Below are 16717 nucleotides of genomic sequence, written 5' to 3' on the forward strand. Positions count from 1 at the left end.
CTCTAGAAACTACCTACTGCATCACCCTAGCTAATCTAATTGCTCCCCCAAAAAGTAGAGGTATGAGAGACCCTTGAAGATGAAGGAGTAGTTGAAGAACTAGGGGAAATTGAAGAAAGTTGTCAAGAGGTGGAAGTTATCAAAGAGGAGTTAGATTTTGTACTAGAGCAAGTGGAGAAAGCCAAAATTATTGAAAAAGATGACGTGGTTGAAGATTTAGGAGATGCGGAACCTCAATGAGAACCTCAAGTCATAGAGCCTCCTTTCAAAAAGTTTGAATTTGATGTTGAGGAGGGTGTACAACCTTCAAGGCATGTCATGGTTGAAGACTTGGAGGAGATTGATCATGAGATGTATTCAATAATTGATGAGTTTTTATCAACAATTGAATCCTCCCCATTGGACTTAAAAGAAGAGGTCAATGTTGCAGAAGCATGTCAAGAGGTGGAGATCATCAAAGAGGAGCCCAAGAGATTGAAGCATACATTGGCAAAGCTGCCACTGGAGATACCTCCCCCCAAGCCATTACCATCCAACACAACATTCAAGTGGATAAAGTTCTTATCCTTAAACTCTACCTTCCAACTTGAATATGGTCTGCTTGAAACGGATTGACAACTTAGAGCTATCTGCGGTTTTAAGAGTAAAAGGGAGAGAAGCAATAAACATAAAATACCTCAAATTGCATTAAATAGAAAATTGAATCTAACATGAAGAGTTCATAAATTAAATTGAAAAAATAAATAAACCAACAAGAGAAATAGATAAACTAAAGTGGTAGAACTAATAAAAGTAGAAGAAAACTAAATTAAAGTAAAATTATGTCCGTATTACATGCATGAAAAAAAAATACTCATGCATCATAGAAAAAACTCTCCATCGTTACAAGTTACGTAGCCAAATTTTTAAAAAATAAATTAAAATAATTCATTATAGAGGTCCATCTTAATTATTATTTATTTGTCTATTACTAATCTATTCTAATTATCTATTCTAATTATCCAAAAATACAGACAGAATATTCCCAGCCTAGCAAAAAACATTATAACAAACTTTGAAAATACTATTTTATAAATTCCAAACCAAATCTCAAGAACTGAGAGCCTTTCATGGCACCACATAATTTTCCTAGTTTCATTAATTTCATCTGGCTCCCAATTTTGGCCTTATCTAAAGAACTATGATCTCTCTTTCAGTAGCAAATAGCTGCAGTCAGTCTTACAAAATAAAGGCTCCCAAAAAACGCTCTAACATTCATTAATCATATTGTTCATCTATTCTGCAGCACCATATATGCTTCCCCTCCCACTTAGTTGACACTTCTATACACATCCACAAACCACAATCAACTTCTCAGTAAAGAAAACTAGGTAAATTTTTTGCACATAGCCACATACACCTTATACATCTATTTATCTTTATTATTACAAGTAGTGATAGCACCTAATGAGCAGTTTCTACCTAGCATCCATTTACAAATAATGGCAGTGGTATTCCAAACTCAGTAGTAAGTAAAAATTAGTGAAGAAAATGGATTGAACTACATTTTGAATCCATAACGTTCACCATTTTGCCGATTTGCACTTGGCAGATATTGCACTCCCTTGGAAGTAAGGCTTGAAGGTTCTCATAACTTCTTCATAGGTTGGTCTCTTGTAGTCTACTGCCTGTTAATCATTTAGCAGAAAAATTAGATCCTTGGAGAGAGAGATAATAAATTCTCACTATTTCATTAGCAGAAAAATTAGATCCTTGGAGAGAGAGATAATAAATTCTCACTATTTCATTTCAAAAAAAAAAAAGAAGAAACTAGCCTCCTCGATCACTTCTTCAGGGCTTGCCCATTTCCACTCTGCAAATTCCGGGTCTGCTTCCCCGGTAGCTAAGTTGACTTCAATGTCATCAGTTGCATGTTGCATGAGAAACCTATCAAATGTTCATTTAAAGGTTAGAAGAAGCATAATTTTGGTGTGCTTTCTCAAAAGTAATAAGCATCAATGAGAAAAGACCCATGCTAATTAGTTTGAAATTGAACTCACAAAATGAATAATGAAGAAAAATGCATTATAGCAAATAGAAGTTATGTCCATATTTATACTACCAAGGCTTCTCATAAGTGAACAAAACTAGCAACAATAACAAACCTCTTTCTTTAATAGGTTAGTCTAAAGCATAATTTGACAAATTGATTACCATGGGTAACCTTATCTGTCTATTGTGTATTACAATGTCTTCCCTAGATAGATACCAAATCGGTAATACTAGAGAGACAATAATTCAAAGTTAACTTAGTTAACTTAACATTCATAATTTCACACCTGTAATATATATAATTACATCTAATATTACTCATTTATTTCAGCTATAACTAATAACTACAAAATAAAGTACTTTTGAACTGATTTAGGCTGATTTCTATTGTCTCCGAAACACTTTTTATACCAAATTACCAAACTTGAATGCATCAAAGTAGCAAATAGAAATGTATTTTATATACACAAATAAACAAACTTCAATAAGTAGATAGAAACGCACCAACACACAAGTACGCACCATTTTTGTGCCTGTCCATGCCATTCACCACCCCAGAGACGGTTGACTTTAGTCTTCACAGGAGGAGGGAAATCATAAGTCAACCATTTCGGAACCTGAAAATGTAAAGCGCAAGCTCAGTCTAATGTATGAAAAGATTAACATCCACTCATCTCTCAGATATGATCAAGAGTTCTGAAATAATGTATCTACAAAGATGTAAAATCCTTCTGTTAAATATGATTAACATTGCCCCCGTTTCTTACTTCTCTGAACTTGGTTTCTTTTATGCAAAATGATAAAATTGTTCATAATTTACATACATCTGAATCTTGTAACGTATCAGTATATCACTCTTTTGTGATGTTCTGCACAAACCTCAGCAATTATCTCAGCAGAGGCTATTCCAGTTTCTTCTCGAAGCTCCCTAATGGCAGCCAATTTGGGCTCTTCACCGTCTTCAATTCCCCCCTGATATTTAAGATCCCAAAGAGACGAGCAATCGATTTAGCTGAAACTTTTAATACTATACTAGCCCTAGGAAATAACTATAATATAACAGGCAACAAAATTAATAATCCATTTTTCTGTAATGACTTGGAACAATGCACAATGAGTAATATAACAGGCATGAAAATTAATTTAGCTTTTGCATTCTGAACAAGCCTTTTACTGTTGATGTATCTCTAACTTCAAAGTAGGTATCTCGCAGGAAAGACAAAATAAAAAATAAATAAATAAATAATTCTAACACTCAATCAATGAACATAACAAATGGATCCCTTCCATATAATTCCTTGATCTAAATTTTTGGCTTTATTCTTTGTAAATAATTCAAACTTATGCTAAGAAAAGGAGGAAAATGGCAAAACAATTGAGCATGTAAAGTGAACTTGTGAATTCACCTGAGGCATTTGCCATGCTCCTGGAACATTCAATCTTGAAGCTACGAATATCTGATTGAAAATAAAGGGGGATAATTGTTAGTCATATTGCTCACACAGAGAAAAATATGATTATACTTTAGAACAATACTTTTTCTCCGATTCAAAAACCTGAACACTGAAAATTGTAGAACATACTCATAAAATTTCTAAATTATACACACAAATTCAAACTAAAAATCATAGCATATGATCTGAAATCTAAGCTATCAGACGGTTATTCTGCAACATTTTGGTTAAGCTCAAATAACCTTAGATAAATACCACATGTCACAATCACCAAAAATCTGAACGAATTGCAAAACAGAACAGAGATCTCAGTATAGTTCATTAAATTATTGCATTTTTTCCCTCCTCCTTTTGAATCAGTGGTCCAAAATACAATCAATTATGACAAAGTAGCAAGGGAGTGAATTAAATTAAAATAAAATGTTAGCCAACTTTTCCATATCTAAACGACAAATATGCTGCACGCCTAAGAAAATTAAAAAATTCCCGCTTGTGTTGCATATTTATTTATGTCTGCGAATATATCTAAGTTTCGGATTTGAGACAGTATTGATATATAAGAATGCTTTACGAGTGAGCCATAATACACAAAATAGCATCAGAATTTTCCTTATAAGAAAAAAAATTACAACAAGTGAACATCCAATAAACTAAAAATAAGAAGAAAAAAATTCCAGCTGAATATAAGACTTAAAATCCAGAATATCTAAAACACCAAAATAAAAAATCAAATACTAAAAATAAGGTAGGGAAATAAGAAAACAATGCATTTATCATGAATTGAAAAAAAAAAAAGAAGTGAAGTGGGAGATGGCAGATGAGGACCTGATTATGGGAGTTGATGAGACAGACTCCAACGTTGGGACGATAACCTTATGGAAGATCCTCCATTATTGGATATGCGAGATGAAGGTGGAGATAGATATGAATATGATAATGAGTTGTTGTTGGATGTGTCAGAATATGAGTTCCCGAATCCAAAAGGCACAGGAAAGAGAGAAAGAGAGAAAGAGCAAGTGGTATGTGTGTGTGTTTTTGAGTGGGAAGCGCTGACTCTTGAGGACAGAATTTGTGGAGTTGAGTTTTTATTTTTTAATTTTTTTTTATTTGCGATTCTTATCCTGCCCACTCCGCCTCCCCCACTTCTGACTTCACAGATTTACACAATTTTTAGAGTCAAATTAGGAAAAAAAATCGTGTGTTAACTTTTAACTCATAAAATACTAAAGTATTAAGAGTTTAGTTTTAAAAAAGTTATTATAGTTTTCTAATAAGTCGAATTTGGATAAACAACTTAATTAAATTACTTCTGAAGAAATAACTTAAACAATAAATGCTTATATTAAAAGTAACTTATAAATAAGTTATTTTGTGTTTGATTTTTTAGTTCTAAAAGTACTTATTTTAAAAGAAAAATGATAAAAAAATTTTATTATGAGAAAAGTTATTTTTTTTAACTTTTTCTTAAGCACCAAAATAGTTTTTTAGAAAGTTATAATTTTACTTTGAAAATTGTACCAGACCTAATACTATACCTTTTCATAAGTTAAAAGTTAAAAAAAGTAACTTATGAACCTATCCAAACGGCCCTTAATGTATAGATAAGTTCATTCATGTTTATCAAAAAGATAAGTTCATTCATAAAAAAAATATTTATTATTAACAAAACTATGAAAGAATGAAAAAAAAAATAATTATTATATATAATAGTATCAACGGAAGGAATTAAGTAATATTTACTTCATTATCATTATTATACTTGCGCCGCCATATATATATGTATGTATATACAGGAATGAGAGGCGAGAGAGAAGAGTAACCGAGAGAGAGGAGCGAGAGAACGTAAACCCCATTAAACTTCCGGTTTTGATTTCTTACAATCCGTAACTCCAATAAAAAATCTAATCCAGTAAAAGTATTCGTATCCTCCTCCTCTACACGTTGGCACAACTTTTGATCGGTGAAAGTTGAAGGTGACGTAACTCTTCTATCCCTTGGGTTTGACCAACGGGAGTTTTAGGAGGCACAGACGATTTTGAACGTTACCAACTTGTTTCCCCAACTCAAATAATATTTAATAAATATAAGCCTGTTCGTTGTTAACACCTCGCGAGTTTCGAGTAATTTTTTTTTAAAAAAAAACAATAGTAGTTTAGAGTTGCATACATATAGTATAACAACGAAACATGAGTACACACATTCAAGGAATAGTAGAAGGCAATACATAGAATATCACACCATAATATACATCATAATACAGAAGCAGATCAGTTATACCAGTAAGGAATTATAACACAGCATCCTTCAGTTAGTGACTCATATAATATATACACATATATACATAAGACGTCCTGGGGCCTGGCCTATCCAAAAACTCCTAAGCTGGCACCCAGGCTAGTCTAACCCTATGACATGCCTATTCCCTCTGAGCATGCTAGTACAAGTGAGGGATACACTACACTCTAAGGTACCGTGGTTAGAGTGGACGCCTCAAAGGTCTCCTTGTCTCTGATACGAAAGCCCCTCACAAAGAACCATTGGGCAGGTGATGATGCCTTCTCACTAGTGCCCCATCTGGATCATTGCTGCCATAAGAGATATCCTCGATCTCAGGGTCACGTACTATATAATTACGTACACAAGGTGCCACACAAAGGATATAATACTCGCAGCTGCGCACTGGGTCGTCGTGGATGTACGGATGATTAATCTCGTAGGGCAGGACTCTCGTGTCCATCTGAAGAGGTGTAAGGGGTAAATACTGGGGAGTTCTTAGTAAGGTCAGGGTTTTTAGTTAGGTCCATTTATAATGTCCATTTGCAAGTTTCTAAATCCTTTGAAATTTGATGGTTTAACAATCAAATATTCAAAACCTTTTAAAAGAAATCAGTTAATTAACCAGGAATCCAAACTCCTTTTCCAGATATAAGAATCTTAAAAGTTTCCTAATGGTATGAATGACCAACTTGTCCCAAGCATAGGTTCAGTTAAGTCTATGCTGTAAGAGTTTGATTTTTCATACTTAACTAGACTATAAACATAAAAGAAGTTACCTACGCCGTATAAATGATCATCATGTTCCAAGCATAGGTTCATTAAGTCTATGCTGAACCAGTCTGATACTTTATACAGAACTAAACCTCAAACAAACCAGCCACGGCCTTAGGCCCAAACAACTCAATCAACATCCAATCACCACAATCCAAATAATCAGTTACAAACACAAGTAATGAGGTTCAAACACAATCAAGAGCAGTTACGTCAAGTATAGCAATTAGCAATTAGCAATTAAAACAGAATTATTCACATAGACAAACCAAGTACAATATGCACAAACAAGTATGATGCATGTCTGGTCCTACTGCAGGTAATGAGCTCATTTGTCGGTTTCGACTCGCACCCGACGTAATCCAACCCTCCAAGTCAGATAAGGCTTTCCCAGAACTTAATCCCAGATTAAGTACCGCATACCCTCTACCAAGTACTCTCGACTTGCAGGGCTGGTATTTGCTCAAATCTCAATATACCACAGGTATGCGAGTCAGGCCTCTACCAAGCATTCAGCTTGCAGGGCTGGTATTCTCTTTACCGTAGCCTGTCTGGGAAGCAATAGCACAATACGGGTGTCCCCGCACAATATTCACAAGCATCGCCCGAAGGCTCATATTTCACATATAGCCATACTTTTAATCACTTAGCAATCATCTTCATCATCTTTTCACAATCATAAATCAAGCATCACAACATCACAGTGAGCTCATTTCACAACTCTCTGCTTACTCTGTAAGGTCAATCACTCCTTTTCTTTCCAACATGTATGAAAGTTTCTAAATCCTTTTTCATTACCATACATACCTCAATACTTTCTCTTGAACTTTTTCTTAGGTGTTTAATAAAGAGAATTAAAGAATTTTGGACTCAAAACTGCCTTCCTCAGGCTTTTAGGAAAAACTGTCTTTTTATCAATATTTTATTATTATTAATAAAATAATATTAACAATAAAATAATATTTTAATATCTTAATATTAAAATAATAATATTTTATTCAAGTTTTAAAAATTGCATTTTGATCCCTGAACTTTTTGAAAATTGTATTTTAACTCCCTTAACTTTTAATATTTACACTTTAGCCCCTTAACTTCTTATTAATTAATTTTCAACCCCAAACTTTTTAATAATTACATTTTGACCCCAAAATCATCAAAATAAACTTTTTCACATCCTTCCAAAAATCAAAAACATTTTTTTCCAAAAGTTCATCAGATTTCCACTTGATTTTTAGCTAGTTTTTCAATTTTTTCGGTAATCGATTTTTACTTGATTTTTACCAAACCAAAGAGCAGCGTTTCAGCCATCAAATACACATCAAATAAGCATCAAATATCATGAATTTCATGGCTGGAAAGCCACGTTTTCCAGCAGCAACAATAGAAACTTCAAAACCATCATAAACTTGATTTTCAAGCATTAAACAACAAGATTTCATGATCAAACCACCACACAAACACTCAAAATCAAGCCTCAAGCAACAAGATCTGATTTAACACTTTAAGAACACAACCAATCATTGATTAATTTACCAAACCTTATCTCCTTTGCTGCTGCCAAAAGTTGAGCCAAAAATAAGCTTCCAAAATCACTTTTACGCCTATTTTAACATCAAAAATAACTTTAAAACCATATGAACCGTGAAGGCTGAAGCTTCATGATGGTGAAAAGAAGGTTTTCCTCACATCAAGACAGCTAGAAATCACGTTTTCTTAGAGCCTATGGTGATTGAATAAGAGATCCTAAGAGAAAACATGGAGAAAACATCATCAGCTTGAGTTCCCACCATGGATGAAACTTCAAGGAGGAGGAGCAGCCATCATACCTTGATTTACTCCATAAAAATTGATATAGAAATGAAGAAGAGGAAGAGGTGATCATTTTGGTCGGATTAGATTTTTGATAGGGGTTTTAGTTTGAGAAAGAACGGAGAAAGAAGCTTGAAGCTTTCATGGAACTTCTATCATTTTCCTTTCATGAAAATTTCGAATTTTGGCTTACCTTGGAAGAAAAGATGATGGTAATGATGAGTCTTGGGACCCATGGGGTTTAGGATAAGCATTATTCTAAAGTTTGGTGTAAAAATATCTCAAGAAAGGATAATTACTAAAGCTAGATGTATTAGAATACAAGCGTTTCTTACTTTTCCCTTAAGAAACTTTTTCTTGGAGAGCAAGAAAGGAAACATGTTGTGGCTAACTTTGGGAGAGCCACGTGTCACAGGGTGCTGACTCATCAGAGTTTAATAATAAAATATCAATTTGAAGATAATTACTAAAACTAGATACATCAGATTACACTACTAAAGGATAAGCATGAGCGTTAATAGTATAAATAATACTAGTAACATGATAATCATGAGAATAAAAGATATACGATGAAGCATTAGCATTGCTAAGTTCATCTAAGAATGCCGGTATTATCCATTACCGGTAGATTTCTAGCTCAGTTATTATATTACTAAACATAGATCAACAATAACCACATTAGAGAAAATAATAATATAATATTCCAAATAAAATAATAATATATGAATATTATATTAATATAATTTTTCTCTCGAAATTCGAGACCGGCTCGTCACATAGAGACTAACCATGGAAATCAGAATTTTGAAATTCGGACCCGAAGTGGTTCAAAAACGTAACTTTTCGCGACGTGCCTGCTTAGATTAGGAAAGGTGTCTGGTGCAGTCAAGCTGCTGACTCAGTAGCTTGATGACATAGCACCTGTGCAGTGGAGGTGCTTATATGCACTAAAATTCCTAAAAATCCCATAAAAATTCCGTTTGATCCCGAAAAAACGTCGTTTCTTCAAGGCTAAAGGCTAGGCCGTTACATTCTACCCTCCTAAAAGAAAATTTTGTCCTCAAAATTTCAATTACCTCTAAAAAGAAACGGATAGTCTTTGCTCATCTTGTCTTTTAGTTCCCATATGTACTCTTCAATACTAGTTTGTTCCCACACCACCTTAACCAATGGTACTGTTTTCCCTTTCAACTATTTGTCACTTCGTTCCACAATCCTGGCTGGTAAAGTTTGATATGTTAAGTCGGCTCGTAGCTGAGCTGTCTTTGGTTGTAAAATGTGGCTTTTGTAGGGATTATATTTCTTGAGTTGTGTAATAGGAAAAACATCGTGAAGGTTTGACAAATAAGAAAGGAGGGCTATTTAGCTATTTGGTATCAAAGCGGTCCTTCTTGTTAGAGCCTGGGGAATGGACTGAATCATGCTTTATCGCATGCTCTGTTGTGTGTCTCATGCTTATAGGATATCCATGTGATATGTGTTGCATGATTGTCTTTGTGCCTTCATTCTGAGAGTGTTCATGCCCAACTTGAGGTATTGAGACTGATCATCTTGGTATCGATTGTTTGGTGTGAACAAGATTAAGATGAGTTCACAGAGACGTAGCGCTCGGGGAGAGACTACCGCTAACATTCCGTACGAAACGATGATAACCTATTTGCTGCGATTCACGCTATGGCTGAGGCTGTGCGTGAAACGGCGACTGCTACTACTCGAGCAGTTAACCGTTTGGGAAAGCGTAATGGTGGTAATGGAGGAAGAATAAGATAGGATATGGGTAAGCAATCTCAGCTGGCACAGGTGCAACCGGTATGTAGGCAGTGTGGAAAGAGCAAGGAGCTAGGCCTTGTCAGTCTACAGGTATTATCTGTTTCTCTTGTGGTCAGCCTAGACCCATGGCAAGGGATTGTCCAAAGAAGCCAATACAAGGTGTAGATAGGCCGCGACAGCAAGGATGTGTGTTTGCTATGACTGCTGACGATGCTATGAAATCAGACTCCCTAATCCAAGGTCATTGTTGTGTCAAATCTCAACTCTTAACTGTACTGTATGACTCTGGTGTATCGCATTCTTCTATTTTCGTGGTTGTTGTGCATGAGTTGGGATTAGATTCTACTGTGTTAAATTATGATCTGATTGCTCATACACCTATATTTCAGAATGCCTCGACTAGACGAGTGTGTCAACAGGTACCTTTTGTTATTAAGGCTAGGACTTTCATACATGACCTGGTCGACTTGCCTTTATGTGGTATAGATATTATCTTAGGTCTAGATTGGTTGTTTAATCATCATGTTTTCCTTGATTGTTTTAAACGAAATGCTATATTCCCAACATTTGGCATGCATATTGAGTGAGTTGAGTCTTGTACCTTCTATTCAAATTTCCTAAGAGTTACCTTTAGTGGTAATGGGTTTGAGGGATATGTTCTATTATCTACTAGCTTAGAGAGTAGTAAACAAGACTTGGAAAAAAATTCGAGAGGTGAAGGAGTTTCCTGATGTTTTCTCGGATGACATAATTGAGTTTCCACACCAGGGAGAGAGAGTTTAGTGTTGACTTGGTGCCTGGAACTGGACCAATTTCTGTGGCACCGTATCAGATGTCGTGATTGGAACTAGCAGAGTTGAAAAATAAAAGAGAAAAGTTAGATGAGTTATTGAGAATGAATTTTATTCGTCTGAGTGTATTACCGTGGGAAGCTCATGTGTAACTAGTAAAGAAGAAAGATGGTGGGATGAGATTGTATGTAGATTATCAGCAACTAAATAAGATTACAATCAAGAATGAGTATTCACTACTAAGGATAGATGATTTAATGGACCAGCTGAGAGGTACGACAGTATTCTCTAAGATTGATTTGCGATCGGGTTTCCATCAAATTCGAGTAAAGGACTCGGATATAGCTAAGACTGCCTTTCGAACTAGATACTAAGGGCATGGAAACTGTATGTGAAACTATTAAAGTGTGAGTTTTGTTCGAAAAAAGTGGCATTCGTGGGACATGTGTTCACACAAGGTGGTATAACCGTAGATCCTTCAAAGATCGAGGCAGTGGTACAATGGAAATAACCCACGACAGTTACGGAGATTCATAGATTCTTGGGGATAGCAGGATATTATTTGTGGTTTATTGAAGGTTTTTCACAGATAGCTTTACCCTTGACTTACCTCACAAGGAAGGAAGTTCCCCTTGAATGGACAAAAGAGTGTGAAGAAAGTTTTGAAACTTTAAAGGAAAAGTTGACGACGGCATCAGTTTTGGTGTTACCAGACCCACAGGAACCTTTTGAGGTGTAGTATAATGATTCTTTTAAGAGATTTGGATGCGTATTGATATAGCATAGGAATATGGTGGCATATGCTTTGAGACAGCTGAGACCTCATGAAAAGAATTATTCGACATATAATCTAGAATTAGTGGCAGTGATTTTTGCACTCAAGATCTGGAGACACTATTTGCATGAAGCTCAATTGAAAGTTTTCTCCGATCATAAGAGTCTGAAGTATATCTTTGATCAGAAAGACCTTAATATGAGATAGAGGCGACGGATAAATTCTTGAAAGATTATGACTTTAAGTTAAGTTACCATCTTGGAAAGGTGAAAGTAGACACATATGATTTAAGTCGGAAGAATCTGGGCATATCCTGGATGATGATCAAGGAAGAAGAAATGATCTCGGCCTTTGAAAGTTTAAAACTAGGAAAAAGAGAGACAAAGCTGCATTTTAGTAAAACATATCACATACAGACTGATGAGTAGATAGAACGAATGATTCGTACTTTGGAAGATATGTTGATATCTTGGGTGAAAGATCAACAAGGTAACTGGAACAAGTATTTTCCATTGGTTGAGTTTTCTTGTTACAATAGTTATCAACAAAGTATCAAAATGGCACCGTATGAAACCCTCTACGGGAGAAAGTATCAGTCACTGTTATGCTAATATGACAAGGATGAAGGTAAGATTTTGGGGCCAGAATTAGTACAAGAGACTGCTGAATGGATTAAGCACATTCAAGAGAAGATTCAAACTGCTCAAAGTCGACAGAATAGCTATGCAGATATTAGGCATAGGCCCTTAGAGTTTAGTGATGGTGACCATATTTTCTTAAGAGTGTCACCTACGATTGGGATAGGTAGAGCTCTTAGAACTAAGAAATTGAGTCCACGATACTTAGGTACTTTTCAAGTTCTTAAAAGAGTCGATCCAGTAGCATACCAAATAGCCTTCCTTTCTTATTTGTCAAACCTTCACGATATTTTTCCTGTTACACAACTCAAGAAATATAATCCCTACAAAAGCCATATTTTACAACCAAAGATAGTACAGCTATGAGCCATCTTAACATATCAAACTTTACCAGCCAGGATTATGGAACGAAGTGACAAACAGCTGAAAGGGAAAACAATACCATTGGTTAAGGTGGTGTGGGAACAAACTAGTATTGAAGAGTACAAATGGGAACTAAAAGACAAGATGGGGAAAGACTATCCGTTTCTTTTTAGAGGAAATTGAAATTTTGAGGACAAAATTTTCTTTTAGGAGGGTAGAATGTAATGGCCTAGCCTTTAGCCTCAAAGAAACGACGTTTTTTCGGGATCAAACAGAATTTTTATGGGATTTTTAGGAATTTTAGTGCATATAAGCACCTCCACTGCATAGGTGCTATGTCATCAAGCTGCTGAGTCAGTAGCTTGACTGCACCAGACACCTCTCCTAATCTAAGCAGGCACGTCGCAAAAAGTTGCATTTTTGAACAACTTCGGGTCCGAATTTCAAAATTCTGATTTTCGTGGTTAGTCTCTATGTGACGAGCCGGTCTCGAATTTCGAGAGAAAAATTATATTAATATAGTATTCATATATTATTATTTTATTTGGAATATTATATTATTATTTTCTCTAATGTGGTTAATGTTGATCTATGTTTAGTAATATAATAACTGAGCTAGAAATCTACCGGTAATGGATAATACCGGCATTCTTAGATGAACTTAGCAATGCTAATGCTTCATCATATATCTTTTATTCTCATGATTATCATGTTACTAGTATTATTTATACTATTAACGCTCATGCTTATCCTTTAGTAGTGTAATCTGATGTATCTAGTTTTAGTAATTATCTTCAAATTGATATTTTATTATTAAACTCTGATGAGTCAGCACCCTGTGACACGTGGCTCTCCCAGAGTTAGCCACCACATGTTTCCTTTCTTGCTCTCCAAGAAAAGGTTTCTTAAGGGAAAAGTAAGAAACGCTTGTATTCTAATACATCTAGCTTTAGTAATTATCCTTTCTTGAGATATTTTTACACCAAACTTTAGGATAATGCTTATCCTAACCCCATGGGTCCCAAGCCTCATCATTACCATCACCTTTTCTTCCAAGACAAGCCAAAAATTCGAAAATTCCATGCGAGAAACCAAGAGAACTTCCATGAAAGCTTCAAGCTTCTTTCTCCGTTCTTTCTCAAACTAAAACCCCTATCAAAAATCTAACCCGACAAAAATGATCACCTCTTCCTCCTCTTCATTTCTATATCAATTTTCATGGAGTAAATCAAGGCATGATGGCTGCTTCTCCTCCTTGAAGTTTTATCCATGGTGGAAACTCAAGCTGATGATGTTTTCTCCATGTTTTCTCTTAGGATCTCTTGTTCAATCACCACAGGCTCTAAGAAAACGTGATTTCTAGCTGCCTTGAGGTGAGGAAAACCTTCTTTTCATCATCATGAAGCTTCAGCCTTCATGGTTCATATGGTTCTAAAGTTGTTTTTGATGTTAAAATAGGCGTAAAAGTGCTTTTGGAAGCTTATTTTTGGCTCAACTTTTGGCAGCAGCAAAGGAGGTAAGGTTTGGTAAATTAATCAATGATTGGTTGTTTTCTTGAAGTGCTAAATCAGATCTTGTTGCTTGAGGCTTGATTTTGAGTGTTTGTATGATGGTTTGATCATGAGATCTTATTGTTTAATGCTTGAAAATCAAGTTTATGATGGTTTTGAAATTTTTGTTGTTGCTGCTGGAAAATGTGGCTTTCCAGCCATGAAAATCATGATATTTGATGCCTATTTGATGTGTATTTGATGGCTGAAACGCTGCTCTTTGGTTTGGTAAAAATCAGGTAAAAATCGGTTACCGAAAAGATTGAAAAACTAGCTGAAAATCAAGTGGAAATCTGATGAACTTTTGAAAAAAATGTTTTTGGTCTTTGAAGGACAAGAAAAACGTTGGTTTTGATGATTTTGGGGTCAAATTATAATTATTAAGAAGTTTGGGGTTAAAAGTTAATTAAAGAAAAGTTAAGGGGCCAAAGCGCAAATATTAAAAGTTAAGGGGTCAAAGTGCAATTTTCAAAAGTTTAGGGGTCAAAATGTAATTTTTGAAAGTTGAATAAAATATTATTATTTTAATATTAAAATATTGAAATATTATTTTATTGTTAATATTATTCTATTAATAATATTATTTTATTAATAATAATAAAATATTGATAAAAAGACAGTTTTTCCTAAAAGCCTCAGGAAGGCAGTTTTGAGTCCAGAATTCTTTAATTCTCTTTATTAAACACCTAAGGAAAATTTCAAGATAAAGTATTGAGGTATGTATGGTAATGAAAAAGAATTTACAAACTTTCATACATGTTGGAAAGAAAATGAGTTAAAAGCTATATAGTAGTTTGCTTGACCTTACAGAGTAAATAGAGAACTGTGAAATGAGATCACTGTGATGTTGTGATGCTTGAATTTAGATTGTGGAAAGATGATAAAGAATGATTGATGAGTGATGGAAAGAATGGTTATATGTGACTTATGAGCCTTCGGGCGATGCATGTGAATATTATGCGGGGACGCCCATATTGTGATGTTGCTTCCCAGACAGGCTGCGGTAGAGATGTACCAGCCCTGCAAGCTGAATGCTTGGTAGAGGCCTGACTTACATACCTACGGTATATTGAGATTTGAGCAAATACCAGCCCTGCAAGTCGAGAGTACTTGGTAGAGGGTATACGGTACTTAATATGGGATTAAGTTCTGGGAAGGCCTTATCTGACCTGGAGGGTCGGATTGTGTCGGGTGTGGGTCGAAACCGACAAATGAGCTCATTACCTGCAGTAGGACCAGACATGCATCATACTTGTTTGTGCATATTTTAATTGGTTTGCCTATGTGAAGAACTCTGTTTAATTGCTAACTGCTATACTTGACGTAACTGCTATTGATTGTGTTTGAACCTCATTACTTGTGTCTGTAACTGATTATTTGGATTGTGGTGATTGAATGTTGATTGAGTTGTTTGGGCCTGAGGCCGTGGCTGGTATGTTTGAGGTTTAGTTCTGTATAAAGTATCTGACTGGTTCAGCATAGACTTAATGAACCTATGCTTGGAACAAGATGATCATTTATACCGCGTAGGTAACTTCTTTTATGTTTATAGTCTAGTTAAGTATGAAAAATCAAACTCTTATAGCATAGACTTAACTGAACCTATGCTTGGGACAAGTTGGTCATTCATACCATTAGGAAACTTTTAAGATTCTTATATCTGGAAAAAAAGTTTGGATTTATGGTTAATTAACTTATTTCTTTTAAAAAGGTTTTGAATATTTGATTGTTAAACCATCGATTTTCAAGGGATTTAGAAACTTGCAAACGGATATTATAAATGGACTTAACTAAAAACCCCGACCTTACTAAGAACTCCCCAGTTCTTACCCCTTACACCTCTTTAGATGGACATGGGAGTCCTGCCCTACGAGATTAATCATCCGTACATCCACGACGACCCAGTGCGCAGCTACGAGTATTACATCCGTTATGCGACACCTTGTGTACGTAATTATATAGTACGTGATCCTGAGATCGAGGATATCTCTTCTGGCAGCAATGAGCCAGATGGGGGCACCAGCGAGAAGGCATCATCACCTGCCCAAAGGTTCTCCGTGAGGGGCTTTTGGATCAGAGACGAGGAGACCTTTGAGGTGTCCACTCTAACTCTGGTACCTTAGAGTATCTCCCTCACTTTTACTAGCATGCTCAGAGGGAAATAGGCATGTCATAGAGTTAGGCTAGCCTGGGTGCCAGCTTAGGGGCTTTTGGACAGGCCAGGCCCCGGGACGTCTTATGTATATATGTGTATATATTATATGAGTCACTAACTGAAGGATGCTGTGTTATAATTCCTTACTGGTATACCTGATCTGCTTCTGTATTATGATGTATATTATGGTGTGATATTCTATGTATTGCCTTCTACTATTCCTTGAATGTGTGTACTCATGTTTTGTTATTATACTATATGTATGCGACTCTAAACTACTATTGTTTTAAAAAAAATTACTCGAAACTCGTGAGGTGTTAACAACGAACTGGC

The 16717-nt window shown here is 35.4% G+C and overlaps 1 protein-coding gene across 1 annotated transcript; it reads right to left on the minus strand.

Moving 5' to 3' along the window:
- Positions 1159 to 4524, minus strand: LOC107639251 (nudix hydrolase 25-like). Its single transcript, XM_016342731.2, has 6 exons — positions 4311 to 4524; positions 3438 to 3488; positions 2911 to 3003; positions 2536 to 2648; positions 1815 to 1926; positions 1159 to 1667 (listed from the first exon to the last, which is right to left on the minus strand). Exons 2-6 carry the CDS (start codon positions 3444 to 3446, stop codon positions 1563 to 1565), a joined length of 432 nt encoding a protein of 143 aa, XP_016198217.1. The 5' UTR covers positions 3447 to 3488; positions 4311 to 4524; the 3' UTR covers positions 1159 to 1562.

The sequence above is a fragment of the Arachis ipaensis genome, chromosome B04, assembly GCF_000816755.2.
Source record: "Arachis ipaensis cultivar K30076 chromosome B04, Araip1.1, whole genome shotgun sequence".
In the NCBI taxonomy this organism is placed as follows: domain Eukaryota; kingdom Viridiplantae; phylum Streptophyta; class Magnoliopsida; order Fabales; family Fabaceae; genus Arachis; species Arachis ipaensis.